Raw genomic sequence first — 14,804 nt, forward strand, 5'->3', positions numbered from 1 at the left:
ACTTGCTTTGGCAATGTTAACATATTTTCCCCATGCCTATAAGATAGAGAAGGGAAGGAGAGAGAGAGAGCGAGAGAGAGAAAAGAGGGAGGGAGAGAAAGAGAGTTGGGTAGGGCGAGAGAGAGAGAGAGAATGAAACTAAGGTGTCATTAAGTTTTAATCATATATATATATATATATATATATATATATAAGTATCTACTACAAAGATATTTTTCTACAGTCTTATTTCAGTATTGTAAGTCCCAACAGAACTTTCAATGGGGGACTTTTATTTTGAAGGCGAACCGCAAACTCCACTACACGCCGAGGATGACGGTGACCATAGCAACGGAGTAAACAAATGTTTTCCACGTGTGAAATTGCCATAAGCATGCATAAAAAGCAGTTACAGGCAACAGAAGTTAGACATGACTCTGTGTAAACCTACAATGTTAGCCAACTAACTAGCTGATCTGTTAGAACCAATGAAAAGGTGTGGCCCGCCCACAGCCGACCCCGCCCCCATGTGCCTCAGAGAGGGGTACTTGGAGAGGAGAGGCATTTACAGATAAGGAGATCTGGAGAGAGAGCCTTTATACCCGAAGGGGGGGGGTCAAGTTCAGACATGCTTTGTCAACAACAATATATCCCTCAGTCAGAAAAACAACCCTGGTAGAGGAAACCATAGACATTCAATTACTAGAGGGGCTGTGTCATAAAGCCCTCAAAAGTTCCAGAATGGGGTGAAAAATGGCAGCCATCTTGTTCAGGGATTAATCTAAAAAACAGTCTAAATGGCAGTAGAGTCATAAGTGATGCATTTCCTGCTTTTACTGATCCAGCATGCTCCCATCCCTCCCAGCGTGCTCCCACCCCTCCCAGCGTGCTCCCAACATGCTCCCATCCCTCCCAGCGTGCTCCCATCCCTCCCAGCATGCTCCCACCCCTCCCAACGTGCTCCCACCCCTCCCAACGTGCTCCCACCCCTCCCAGCGTGCTCCCAACCCTCCCAGCGTGCTCCCATCCCTCCCAGCGTGCTGCCATCCCTCCCAGCGTGCTGCCATCCCTCCCAGCGTGCTGCCATCCCTCCCAGCATGCTCCCACCCCTCCCAACGTGCTCCCACCCCTCCCAGCGTGCTCCCAACCCTCCCAGCGTGCTCCCATCCCTCCCGCCGTGCTCCCACCCCTCCCAGTGTGCTCCCATCCCTCCCAGCGTGCTCCCATCCCTCCCAGCGTACTCCCACCCCTCCCAGCGTGCTCCCATCCCTCCCACTGTGCTCCCGCCGTGCTCCCATCCCTCCCAGCGTGCTCCCATCCCTCCCAGCGTGCTCCCATCCCTCCCAGCGTGCTGCCATCCCTCCCAGCGTGCTCCCATCCCTCCCAGCGTGCTCCCACCCCTCCCAGCGTGCTCCCATCCCTCCCGCCGTGCTCCCACCCCTCCCAGTGTGCTCCCATCCCTCCCAGCGTGCTCCCATCCCTCCCAGCGTACTCCCACCCCTCCCAGCGTGCTCCCATCCCTCCCACTGTGCTCCCGCCGTGCTCCCATCCCTCCCAGCGTGCTCCCATCCCTCCCAGTGTGCTCCCATCCCTCCCACCGTGCTCCCACCCCTCCCAGCGTGCTCCCATCCCTCCCAGCGTGCTCCCACCCCTCCCACCGTGCTCCCACCCCTCCCAGCGTGCTCCCATCCCTCCCAGTGTGCTCCCATCCCTCCCAGCATGCTCCCATCCCTCCCAGCGTGCTCCCATCCCTCCCAGCGTGCTCCCATCCCTCCCAGCGTGCTCCCATCCCTCCCAGTGTGCTCCCATCCCTCCCACCGTGCTCCCACCCCTCCCAGCGTGCTCCCATCCCTCCCAGCGTGCTCCCACCCCTCCCAGCGTGCTCCCATTCCATAATGTTTTTAGTCTAGTCAGAGCTCCACACAATAACCCACTTCTCTCTCTCTCTCTCTCTTTGTGTCCTCACATTCAGAAACACATGATACAATTAGGAATCTGGTGATGTGTGACCATACAGCAGTCAAGCCACTGAGGAGGGATGAGCCCTGAGTGGTCCTCCCCCCACCCAAAACACAAACTCCATCAGAGTATGAGTCCACTCACCCAAAACACAAACTCCATCAGAGTATGAGTCCACTCACTCAAAACACAAACTCCATCAGAGTATGAGTCCACTCACTCAAAACACAAACTCCATCAGAGTATGACTCCACTCACCCAAAACACAAACTCCATCAGAGTATGAGTCCACTCACTCAAAACACAAACTCCATCAGAGTATGAGTCCACTCACTCAAAACACAAACTCCATCAGAGTATGAGTCCACTCACCCAAAACACAAACTCCATCAGAGTATGAGTCCACTCACTCAAAACACAAACTCCATCAGAGTATGAGTCCACTCACTCAAAACACAAACTCCATCAGAGTATGACTCCACTCACTGTTTATGTTTTGGTTGTCATATGATTTGTTGTCATTCCTTCCCAACTACTGATATATCACTCGAATCAAGTGCTAGTCTGAACTCTCACCGGATGCCTTTTGTCCCATTGTTTACATGTCTGTGGGCGGCCGAGGCCTCTCTCTCTCTCTCGGTCTGCTGATGTGATATGAAAGTAGTGGGATTTATGTTTCCAGAACCGTACCGCAGTTGAGAATCGATTCACGTTTTAGATGGAGTATTTTGATTGTTTTTGGCTTCGAGAACCAATTTGCCCTTGAAACAGAACATGTAAGGTCCTTGGACTAAGGAGTGACGTTAGGCCCCTCTAGTCCAATACTGGGTTATGGTTTAGCGAACCAAATCATCAGTCCTAGCTTGCTATTATGAACATCGAGTTCAACAATGACAATTATATTTTCTATTTCACATTTTCTTTCAAAAGGCAGCTCTAACATAGAACATGTAAGAATTAACTATAGCCATTCAATTCTACCGTGCTGATATACCGTGGGTTATAGGGAAATAACACACGCTCTAGAATGCCCTTCAAGCCAATCAAAAAGGAGTATTCAACAATGCCATGGTATAAACAGCTATGACGCATCGCATTACAACTTGGTCTAGTTTATATACATCACCTCTACTGTAAATCCTTGTTTGGTCTAGTTTATATATATCACCTCTACTGTAAATCCTCGTTTGGTCTAGTTTATATACATCACCTCTACTGTAAATCCTTGTTTGGTCTAGTTTATATACATCACCTCTACTGTAAATCCTTGTTTGGTCTAGTTTATATACATCACCTCTACTGTAAATCCTTGTTTGGTCTAGTTTATATATATATCACCTCTACTGTAAATCCTTGTTTGGTCTAGTTTATATATATATATCACCTCTACTGTAAATCCTTGTTTGGTCTAGTTTATATATATCACCTCTACTGTAAATCCTTGTTTGGTCTAGTTTATATATATCACCTCTACTGTAAATCCTTGTTTGGTCTAGTTTATATATATCACCTCTACTGTAAATCCTTGTTTGGTCTAGTTTATATATATCACCTCTACTGTAAATCCTTGTTTGGTCTAGTTTATATATATCCCCTCTACTGTAAATCCTTGTTTGGTCTAGTTTATATACATCCCCTCTACTGTAAATCCTTGTTTGGTCTAGTTTATATATATCACCTCTACTGTAAATCCTTGTTTGGTCTAGTTTATATATATCACCTCTACTGTAAATCCTTGTTTGGTCTAGTTTATATATATCACCTCTACTGTAAATCCTTGTTTGGTCTAGTTTATATATATCACCTCTACTGTAAATCCTTGTTTGGTCTAGTTTATATATATCACCTCTACTGTAAATCCTTGTTTGGTCTAGTTTATATATATCACCTCTACTGTAAATCCTTGTTTGGTCTAGTTTATATACATCACCTCTACTGTAAATCCTTGTTTGGTCTAGTTTATATACATCACCTCTACTGTAAATCCTTGTTTGGTCTAGTTTATATACATCACCTCTACTGTAAATCCTTGTTTGGTCTAGTTTATATACATCACCTCTACTGTAAATCCTTGTTTGGTCTAGTTTATATATCTATCACCTCTACTGTAAATCCTTGTTTGGTCTAGTTTATATACATCACCTCTACTGTAAATCCTTGTTTGGTCTAGTTTATATATATCACCTCTACTGTAAATCCTTGTTTGGTCTAGTTTATATATATCACCTCTACTGTAAATCCTTGTTTGGTCTAGTTTATATACATCACCTCTACTGTAAATCCTTGTTTGGTCTAGTTTATATATATCACCTCTACTGTAAATCCTTGTTTGGTCTAGTTTATATATATCACCTCTACTGTAAATCCTTGTTTGGTCTAGTTTATATATATCACCTCTACTGTAAATCCTTGTTTGGTCTAGTTTATATACATCACCTCTACTGTAAATCCTTGTTTGGTCACCTCTACTGAAAGGCACATCCTGTAAATATCTAAGGAACATCTTGTCATAAACTAGGAACATGGCTTGAGGGTTTATTTAGTGGTCCCTTCCTTTGCTCTAAACAAACTGTCATATAATTTAATTAAAGGGCTAGCAACAGTACAGGTAGTATCATAACTACTCCAACAGCACCAACTGATGTAGTCAGTGTCTCCAGAAGAGATTATCTTGAGGTAGGCAGACAAGCTTGTGCTAGTTGTTGTCTCCCAGCATCTGTAATAATTTACGTGCGACCCGTAACCTCGCATACGACAGCCGCCCCGGTGCTCTCGCCGGTAGCCGTCTGGTGGTGACGGCATAATTCAGTTAACTAGAAGAACCTGAAGCTTTCCAAGCAGAAAGCAAAAAAAATAAAAAATGAGGAAAGGAAAATGCTTTTTCCAACTGCTGCTGCATGAGAAAGGGGGCTGATTATTACCATTTTAGGGCACGTTCGCTCACATCCAAGCCCTACCCTTCTAACCGCACTACTTACTCAGATTCCACCCCATTTTCCTCCCTCTTTTTTCAATGCAAAAAAAAAAATAATTAAAAAAATAATGTGGGAGAGAAAAAGAGAGAGAGCTCAAATTGTATGAGCAAACTTTTTTTTTCATCCATTCTCGATATACTTTCACTACTTTAACGACTCCATAGCGAAGTCTTGTCCAGTCATACTTGGGTAAATAACTCTGATCTGAACCAAACACTCCCCTTACAAAAAAAAAGATAGCAGTTTTGAAACTGCAGTAAAAGTGCAGTAACTGCAGTAACTGCAGTAAAAGTGCAGTAACTGCAGTCGACTGTGGTATTTTGGACGCAGTAATAACTGCACTGTAACTTCAGTTACACTGCAAAAGTAGTGCAGCAAAATAACGTGTCATTTTGGATGCATGATTTATAGTGTACTGCAGTTATATCAATTATATTATAGGTTTATCAAGCCAATGTATTTTTATTTAACCTTTATTTACCTAGGCAAGTCAGTTAAGAACACATTCTTATTTTCAATGACGGCCTAAAACACTAACCGTATCATCAACACTAACAAAACAAGTATGTTCTGATATAGTATGCCTGAATCATCACAGACCATTATAATAGGGTTGACATCAGCAGAAATGAGGCGGATAGGAAGGTCTACAATAGAAGGAGAGGAGACGGGGAAGAGGAGAGGGAAGAGGAGACGGGAAGAGGAGAGGGAAGAGGAGAGGGAAGAGGAGAGGGAAGAGGAGACGGGAAGAGGAGAGGGAAGAGGAGAGGGAAGAGGAGACGGGGAAGAGGAGAGGGAAGAGGAGAGGGAAGAGGAGACGGGGAGAGGGAAGAGGAGAGGGAAGAGGAGACGGGAAGAGGAGAGGGAAGAGGAGACGGGGAAGAGGAGACGGGAAGAGGAGACGGGGAAGAGGAGACGGGAAGAGGAGACGGGGAGAGGAGACGGGAAGAGGAGAGGGGGAAGAGGAGACGGGGAAGAGGAGAGGGAAGAGGAGAGGGAAGAGGAGAGGGAAGAGGAGACGGGAAGAGGAGACGGGGAAGAGGAGACGGGAAGAGGAGACGGGAAGAGGAGAGGGGAAGAGGAGACGGGGAAGAGGAGACGGGAAGAGGAGACGGGGAGAGGAGACGGGAAGAGGAGACGGGAAGAGGAGACGGGAAGAGGAGAGGGAAGAGGAGAGGGAAGAGGAGACGGGAAGAGGAGAGGGAAGAGGAGAGGGAAGAGGAGAGGGAAGAGGAGACGGGGAGGAGGAGACGGGAAGAGGAGAGGGTAGAGGAGAGGGTAGAGGAAACGGGAAGAGGAGACGGGGAGAGGAGAGGGAAGAGGAGACAGGAAGAGGAGAGGGTAGAGGAGAGGGTAGAGGAAACGGGAAGAGGAGACGGGGAGAGGAGAGGGAAGAGGAGAGGGAAGAGGAGACGGGAAGAGGAGACAGGAAGAGGAGAGGGTAGAGGAGAGGGTAGAGGAGAGGGTAGAGGAAACGGGAAGAGGAGACGGGGAGAGGAGAGGGAAGAGGAGACGGGGAGAGGAGACGGGGAGAGGAGAGGGTAGAGGTAACGGGAAGAGGAGACAGGAAGAGGAGAGGGAAGAGGAGAGGGTAGAGGAGAGGGGAGGGGAGAGGAAACGGGAAGAGGAGACGGGGAGAGGAGAGGGTAGAGGAGAGGGAAGAGGAGAGGGAAGAGGAGAGGATAGAGGTAACGGGAAGAGGAGACAGGAAGAGGAGACGGGAAGAGGAGACGGGGAGAGGAGACGGGGAGAGGAGAGGGAAGAGGAGACGGGAAGAGGAGACGGGAAGAGGAGAGGGTAGAGGAAACGGGAAGAGGAGACGGGGAGAGGAGAGGGAAGAGGAGACGGGAAGAGGAGACGGGGAGAGGAGAGGGAAGAGGAGACGGGAAGAGGAGACAGGAAGAGGAGAGGGTAGAGGAGAGGGAAGAGGAGAGGGTAGAGGAGAGGGTAGAGGAGAGGGAAGGGAGACGGGAAGAGGAGAGGGAAGAGGAGAGGGAAGAGGAGAGGGAAGAGGAGATGGGGAGGAGGAGACGGGAAGAGGAGAGGGTAGAGGAGAGGGTAGAGGAAACGGGAAGAGGAGACGGGGAGAGGAGAGGGAAGAGGAGACAGGAAGAGGAGAGGGTAGAGGAGAGGGTAGAGGAAACGGGAAGAGGAGACGGGGAGAGGAGAGGGAAGAGGAGAGGGGGAGAGGAGACGGGGAGAGGAGACAGGAAGAGGAGAGGGTAGAGGAGAGGGTAGAGGAGAGGGTAGAGGAAACGGGAAGAGGAGACGGGGAGAGGAGAGGGAAGAGGAGACGGGGAGAGGAGACGGGGAGAGGAGACAGGAAGAGGAGAGGGTAGAGGAGAGGGTAGAGGTAACGGGAAGAGGAGACAGGAAGAGGAGAGGGAAGAGGAGAGGGTAGAGGAGAGGGGAGGGGAGAGGAAACGGGAAGAGGAGACGGGGAGAGGAGAGGGTAGAGGAGAGGGAAGAGGAGAGGGAAGAGGAGAGGATAGAGGTAACGGGAAGAGGAGACAGGAAGAGGAGAGGGAAGAGGAGACGGGGAGAGGAGACGGGGAGAGGAGAGGGAAGAGGAGACGGGAAGAGGAGACGGGAAGAGGAGACGGGAAGAGGAGACGGGAAGAGGAGACGGGAAGAGGAGACGGGGAGAGGAGAGGGAAGAGGAGACGGGAAGAGGAGACGGGGAGAGGAGAGGGAAGAGGAGACGGGAAGAGGAGACAGGAAGAGGAGAGGGTAGAGGAGAGGGAAGAGGGAAGAGGAGAGGGTAGAGGAGAGGGTAGAGGAAACGGGAAGGAGACAGGAAGAGGAGAGGGGGAGGAGGAGACGGGAAGAGGAGACGGGAAGAGGAGAGGGTAGAGGAAACGGGAAGAGGAGACGGGGAGAGGAGACGGGAAGAGGAGAGGGAAGAGGAGAGGGAAGAGGAAACGGGAAGAGGAGACGGGAAGAGGAGACAGGAAGAGGAGAGGGTAGAGGAAACGGGAAGAGGAGATGGGAGAGGAGACGGGAAGAGGAGAGGGTAGAGGAAACGGGAAGAGGAAACGGGGAGAGGAGACAGGAAGAGGAGAGGGTAGAGGAAACGGGAAGAGGAGACAGGGCAGTTGAATGTAGGAGCGCATGTCTGACATCTGTTGCTCTGCGAGGTGGGCGGACTATTCCCAGGACTAATAGTTTTTCTAGGGGGGATGGGTATACGGGAGATTCGGCCACTCGTCCGGGCTACAGACAATATGCTGCTTCAATTACAGGCTAGCGGGCTGCTTTTACGCCTGATGATAAAACACAAATCCTTCACGTAATGTTTATGCTAGTCCAAATCTCCCACTGGTTCTAGTAGGCTAAACCCTTATTTAAACATTTAAAAAGTTGAGGAATTTTCCATTTTCAATAAAATATGTTTTTGTTGTTGCGTATCTAACTCTAAGTTTAATAAATGTATGCAAAAGGCATGGTCCGATATATTTTGGACAATAATAATGTTTCCAAATTCCAACCATCAGAGAGCTGTATCCATGTCCCAGTAGCCTACAGGTAGACTGACTGCTGGCTTTATGTTCCTCTGTGCAGCGTTCAGAGGTAGAGGCATTCAAACACCTTCACCCACCAGGAAAAGGACTCGGCGCTACATAGATCACACCGTCAAATGTATTCTATTCACCTTTCTCTGCTGCTTCTCCCACGCCGGGTCCAACAGCATATCCCGGTCCCAGTCATCTTCCTGAGGCATATAGTCGTTTTCATCTCCGTCGTACGGGTCCATGTCGAAAGTAGGCATGGATTATACCTCCTCGGGTTCCTGTGTTTTACCGGTACGGTACTAGGCGGTAGACCGGAGGTGATGTTGCAGCAGTATGTTGTTACCGTTTACCGCACGATCAAGACGGTGTGGATGAAATTAACGGTCCCCCGGGCTTCACTGTATCTCTCTTGCTGCTGACTCTCTTTTTCTCTCGCTCTCTATCTCTCTCTCCGCTAAACTCACACAAAAAAAACTCACCTTCTGTCTTTCTTTTTTCTATCCAACTATTTTTTTTCTTCCACCCACCGATCTAAAACGGGTAAGTAGGCAGGTCCTTGAACACTGGTGGCGAGAGAAGCAAAACTTTGCTGTAAAAAAAAAAATATTAAAAAAAGCTAAATAAAACGTCATTGGATACACAGGAATTCTATGGCCCTCCCACCACCAACAAGTCCAACATAATTGGCTGTAGCAGCTGTCAGTGCAGAGACTTAATGTAGGCTATGTAGATAGTATTAGTATACATTGGGTGTTGTTGACAATCGGATACTTCGATTCGATACATTCTAATGAGTTTCATGTAGTTTAAAACAATGCAAAATCTAGACATAAATGCGTAATGCGCGCAAATTCTAACAGCCGTATTAGGGTAATTTAGTCTGTGTATACCTACGCCAAAAGCGCACATCCCCCTCATCTACCTGTAGCTGGAGGTTACTTTCTATTTCAGAAGCCGCGTTTGCCACCTGGAAGTGGAGACCACACCCATCCTCCTCTTCAACTGTCAGAAAGAGATGGATCGGAGTTGCGCCATCTATGTAACTTGTTGACAGACAGACAGACAGACAGACAGACAGACAGACAGACAGACAGACAGACGTCATCTTGGCCAGGGGCCCCCAAACCTTTTCACCAAGGCCCTCCCTTCCAGCATTTGGGAAATGTTTTATTTCAGTAGCTAGGTTTCCATCCAATTGGTGACAGATTTTTATGCACATATTCTAAAATCTGCATAAAAACAATTTCTCACCAGAGATGTTTTTCCATCAAATTGACTTGTTTAATAAAAGGATGTGTGTGATGACATAGTGCACATAATAAAAGGATGTGTGTGATGACATAGTGCACATAATAAAAGGATGTGTGTGATGACAGTGCACATAATAAAAGGATGTGTGTGATGACATAGTGCACATAATAAAAGGATGTGTGTGATGACATAGTGCACATAATAAAAGGATGTGTGTGATGACATAGTGCACATAATAAAAGGATGTGTGTGATGACATAGTGCACATAATAAAAGGATGTGTGTGATGACATAGTGCACATAATAAAAGGATGTGTGTGATGACATAGTGCACATAATAAAAGGATGTGTGTGATGACAGTGCACATAATAACAACTTCTGTGGTTACATTTCCATGTACTAAATAAATAAAATACAAGTTAAATGGATTTCCATCTTATTTGACAACTTTACTGATGGGTTTGTCACAACAACAACAAAAACGTTGCATTGTATAGCCAGTGTGTCTAGTCTGGTATCAACACCTGGGCTCTAAGCCAACAGCTCACAGATAAAGTTTGGGTAAAGACTACATAATGAGATTATTGTGCACAAAAGAGCGTGATCCTTTTTATTTTTTTTTAAATGGCTGCCGAGCATCGATCATCATGTGACCAGAACAAGACCCTTGATATTTATTAGAAAGGAACCTTAAACTAATCACCGTGCACTTTCTCCACCCTGTGAAGTTCATCATAATTGATTTATTAATCTGTAGCCTAATAAACTGCATGGTCTGCTGAGTCATAGTGGGACAACATGTTATCACGTGACTCCAAGTTTACGTACACACTACCGTTCAAACGTTTGGGGTCACTTAGAAATGTCCTTGTTTTTGAAAGAAAAGCAATTTTTTTGGTCCATTAAAATAATATCAAATTGATCAGAAATACAGTGTAGACATTGTTAATATTGTAAATGACTATTGTAGCTGGAAACTGATGATTTTTAATGGAATATCTACAGAGGACCATTATCAGCAACCATCACTCCTGTGTTCCAATGGCACGTTGTGTTAGCTAATCAAAGTTTATAATTTTAAATGGCTAATTGATCATTAGAAAACCCTTTTGCAATTATGTTAGCGCAGCTGAAAACTGTTGTTCTGATTAAAGAAGCAATAAAACTGGCCTTCTTTACACTAGTTGAGTATCTGGAGCATCAGCATTTGTGGGTTCGATTACAGGCTCAAAATGGCCAGAAACAAATAACTTTCTTCTGAAACTCGTCAGTCTATGCTTGTTCTGAGAAATGAAGGCTATTCCATGTGAGAAATGGCCAAAAAACTGAAGATCTCGTACAACGCTGTGTACTACTCCCTTCACAGAACAGCACAAACTGGCTCTAATCAGAATAGAAAGAGGAGTGGGAGGCCCCGGTGCACAACTGAGCAAGAGGACAAGTACATTAGAGTGTCTAGTTTGAGAAACAGACGCCTCACAAGTCCTCAACTGGCAGCTTCATTAAATAGTACCCGCAAAACACCAGTCTCAACGTCAACAGTGAGAGACGACTCCGGGATGCTGGCCTTCTAGGCAGAGTTCCTCTGTCCAGTCTCAACAGTGAGAGACGACTCCGGGATGCTGGCCTTCTAGGCAGAGTTCCTCTGTCCAGTCTCAACAGTGAGAGACGACTCCGGGATGCTGGCCTTCTAGGCAGAGTTCCTCTGTCCAGTCTCAACGTCAACAGTGAAGAGGCGACTCCGGGATGCTGGCCTTCTAGGCAGAGTTCCTCTGTCCAGTCTCAACAGTGAGAGACGACTCCGGGATGCTGGCCTTCTAGGCAGAGTTCCTCTGTCCAGTCTCAACAGTGAGAGACGACTCCGGGATGCTGGCCTTCTAGGCAGAGTTCCTCTGTCCAGTCTCAACAGTGAGAGACGACTCCGGGATGCTGGCCTTCTAAGCAGAGTTCCTCTGTCCAGTCTCAACAGTGAGAGACGACTCCGGGATGCTGGCCTTCTAGGCAGAGTTGAAATAAAAAAAAGCCACATAAAAAGCCAACTTCAAGTTCCATGGTGTCCACACACACCCGCACAGCCGTGAAGAGGAAGCGCCTCTTCCCCCTCTGGAGGCTGAAAAGATTTGTCGTGGGCCCTCGGTTCCTCAAAAAGTTCTACAGCTGCACCATCGAGAGGATCTTGACCAAGCTGCATCACCGCTTGGTATGGAAAATGTACTGTCCTTGACCTCAAAGCGCTACATAAGGTGGTATGGACAACCCAGTGCATCACTTTGGCTGAGCTTCCTGCCATCCAGGACCTCTATACCAGGTGGTGTCAGAGGAAGGCCTTTACCCTGCCTTCATGTACACATCTACATCAAATACCTCGTAACTCTGCACATTGATCTGGTCCTGGTACTCCCTGTAGATACATTACATGAACAAAAGTATGTGGACACCTGCTCATCGAACATATCATTTCACAATCACGTGCATTAATATGGAATTGGTCCCCCCCGTTTGCTGCTATAACAGCCTCCACTTTTCTGGGAAGGCTTTCCACTAGATGTTGGACTTGCTTCCATTCAACCACAAGAGCATTAGTGAGGTCGGGCACTGATGTTGGGCGATTAGGCCTGTCTCGCAGTCTGCGTTCAAATTCATCCAAAAGGTGTTCGATGGGGTTGAGGTCAGGGCTCCGTGCAGGCCAGTCAAGTTCTTACACAGCGATCTCGACAAACTATTTCTGTATGGACCTTGCTTTGTGCAAGGGGGCATTGTCATGCTGAAACAGGAAAGGGCCATCCCCAAACTGTTGCCACAAAGTTGGAAGCACAGAATCGTCTAGAATGCATTTTATGCTGTAGCATTAAGATTTCCCTACACTGGAATTAAGGGGCCTAGCCCGAACCATGAAAAATAGCCCCAGACCTTTACAGTTGACAATATGCATTGGGGCAGGTAGCGTTCTCCTGGCATCCTCCAAACCCAGATTCGTCCGTCAGACTGCCAGATGGTGAAGTTCATCACTCCAGGGAACGTGTTTCCACTGCTCCAGAGTCAAATGGCAGCGAGCTTTACACCACTCCAGCCGACGCTTGGCATTGCGCATGGTGATCTTAGGCTCGTGTGCAGCTGCTCGGCCATGGAAACCCATTTCATGAAAGCTCCCGATAAACAGTTCTTGTGCTGACGTTGCTTCCAGAGGCAGTTTGGAACTCAGTAGTGAGTGGTGCTACCGAGGACAGACGATTTTTACGCACTTCAGTACTCAGCGGTCCCATTCTGTGAGCTTGTGTGGCCTACCACTTCACGGCTGAGCCGTTGTTGCTCCTAGATGTTTCCACTTCACAATAACACCGGGGAAGCTCTACCAGGGCAGAAATTTGACGAACTGACTTGTTGGAATGGTGGCATCCTATGACTGTGCCACGCTGAAAGTAACTGAGCTCTTCACTAAGGCCATTCTAATGCCAATGTTTGTCAATGGAGATTGCATGGCTGTGGGCTCGATTTTATACACTTGTAAGCAACGGGTGTGTCTGAAAGAGCTGAATCCACTAATTTGAAGGGGTGTCTTTTGTATGACTATCCCCTGTTCACACTGTGTGTATATAACGAAGTATCCCCATTCTTGTGTATTGTTTTCTTTGTGTTACTATTTTATTTTTAAATCTCTGCATCATTGGGAAGGAGCTCGTAAGCAAGCATTTCACGGTGAAGGGCATTTGATTTGATGTACCGTGTCACCGGGCGGCTTCCCGTGGCCACGGTCTATCTACCTTGTAAGGTAAAACCACATACTGGAACTCCTCGCTGCATGGAGGCCTCTCTCCTCTTCCTCCTCTCACTCACTACCTCCCTCCCTCCCTCTCCCTGCCAGCTAAATCTAAAGTGCATAGCCTACAGCCCTGATCGCTCTGAAAATATTTCTTCTCTACATGAAACAGGAACGCTCTTCCATATATGGACAAACTTCCAAGCGGGTGAATGTTTGGGAAAGTGATGTCACAGATTAAGAGCAGGCTACAGACTACCAACTCAGTGACTGGTGTGTGTTTAAAGAGACAGAGTTTTTTTTTTTTTTCACAGCAAGGCGCGAGTGTTACTACTGTGCAGACCAAGAGAGGAGAGAACCTCAACGAAACAATGAAAGTAGGCTACAGTTTGTAACAGGGTTAAGACAGGTCATGTATTCCTAAAATCTGTTATTTTTTTCACAGGTAGGGAGAGCGAAGGGGAGCGATGCAGGCAGGGAAGGAGCTTTTATTTCCCATATTCGCTATTATGTCTTAAAGAAACATATAGGTTATTATTACTATGTAAGAGCCTGTGTGTGTGTGTGTGTGTGTGTGTGTGTGTGTGTGTGTGTGTGTGTGTGTGTGCGTGTGTGTTTGATCACTCTCTGGCCTCTACACAAGACATTCCAACCATGTTGTAGTGAATACAAATAATGCAGCCATCCTGCTTTCAGTTGCAGAAATCAATTCCTTGTATGGGATAAGTAACTGGGGAAACAATGACAATGTTTTTAATAGTTTTATTAAGTATTTACGAGAGTTATGTTTATTCCTTCTCAAAACAATGGAGAGCAGAATGTGTGTGGCCTTAGTGCCCTATGTTTTAAAACGTGACTTCGTCTTTGTTTAAAAAAAAATAACTAAATATTTCCCAATTCTAATTTCAACGAAGATCCTGTTAACCACAAAAGGATATAGACATATCTGATATTGGCAGAAAGCTTCAATTCTTGTTAATCTAACTGCACTGTCCAATTTACAGTAGCTATTTTAGTGAAAGAATACCATGCTATTGATTGAGGAGAGTGCACAGTTATGAACTTGAAAAGTTATTAATAAACCAATTAGGCACATTTGGGCAGTCCTGAAACACAATTTTTAACATAAATGCAATGGTTCATTGGATCAGTCTAAAACTTTGCACATACACTGCTACCATCTAGTGGCCTTTGTCTTGCACTTCAAAGTTGATGGTACAAAAAAAATACAAAAAAATGCATGTTTTTTTCTTTGTATTATATTCTCCAAAAATAATTTCACATTTCCACAAACTTCTAAGTTTTTCCTTTCAAATGGTACCAAGAATCAGCATATCTTTGCTTCAGGTCCTGAGCTACAGGCAGTTAGA

The 14,804-nt window shown here is 46.5% G+C and overlaps 1 protein-coding gene across 3 annotated transcripts in view; it reads right to left on the reverse strand.

Moving 5' to 3' along the window:
• actn1 (actinin, alpha 1) overlaps positions 1-9,014 on the reverse strand; it is a 161,969-nt gene extending 152,955 nt beyond the window's left edge. For 2 of the 3 annotated variants that reach the window (XM_014192851.3, XM_014192931.3), the window contains exon 1: positions 8,566-9,014. In XM_014192851.3, the coding sequence (XP_014048326.1) occupies positions 8,566-8,682 (117 nt within the window). In that variant the 5' untranslated portion in view covers positions 8,683-9,014. The remainder of the gene's footprint in view (positions 1-8,565) is intronic. The other variant, XM_014192775.3, reaches the window with a different exon arrangement.
• Between the last annotated feature and the right edge of the window lie 5,790 nt (positions 9,015-14,804).

The sequence above is a fragment of the Salmo salar genome, chromosome 01 (genome assembly GCF_965601325.2).
Source record: "Salmo salar chromosome 01, fSalSal1, whole genome shotgun sequence".
Classification (NCBI taxonomy): Eukaryota; Metazoa; Chordata; class Actinopteri; order Salmoniformes; family Salmonidae; genus Salmo; species Salmo salar.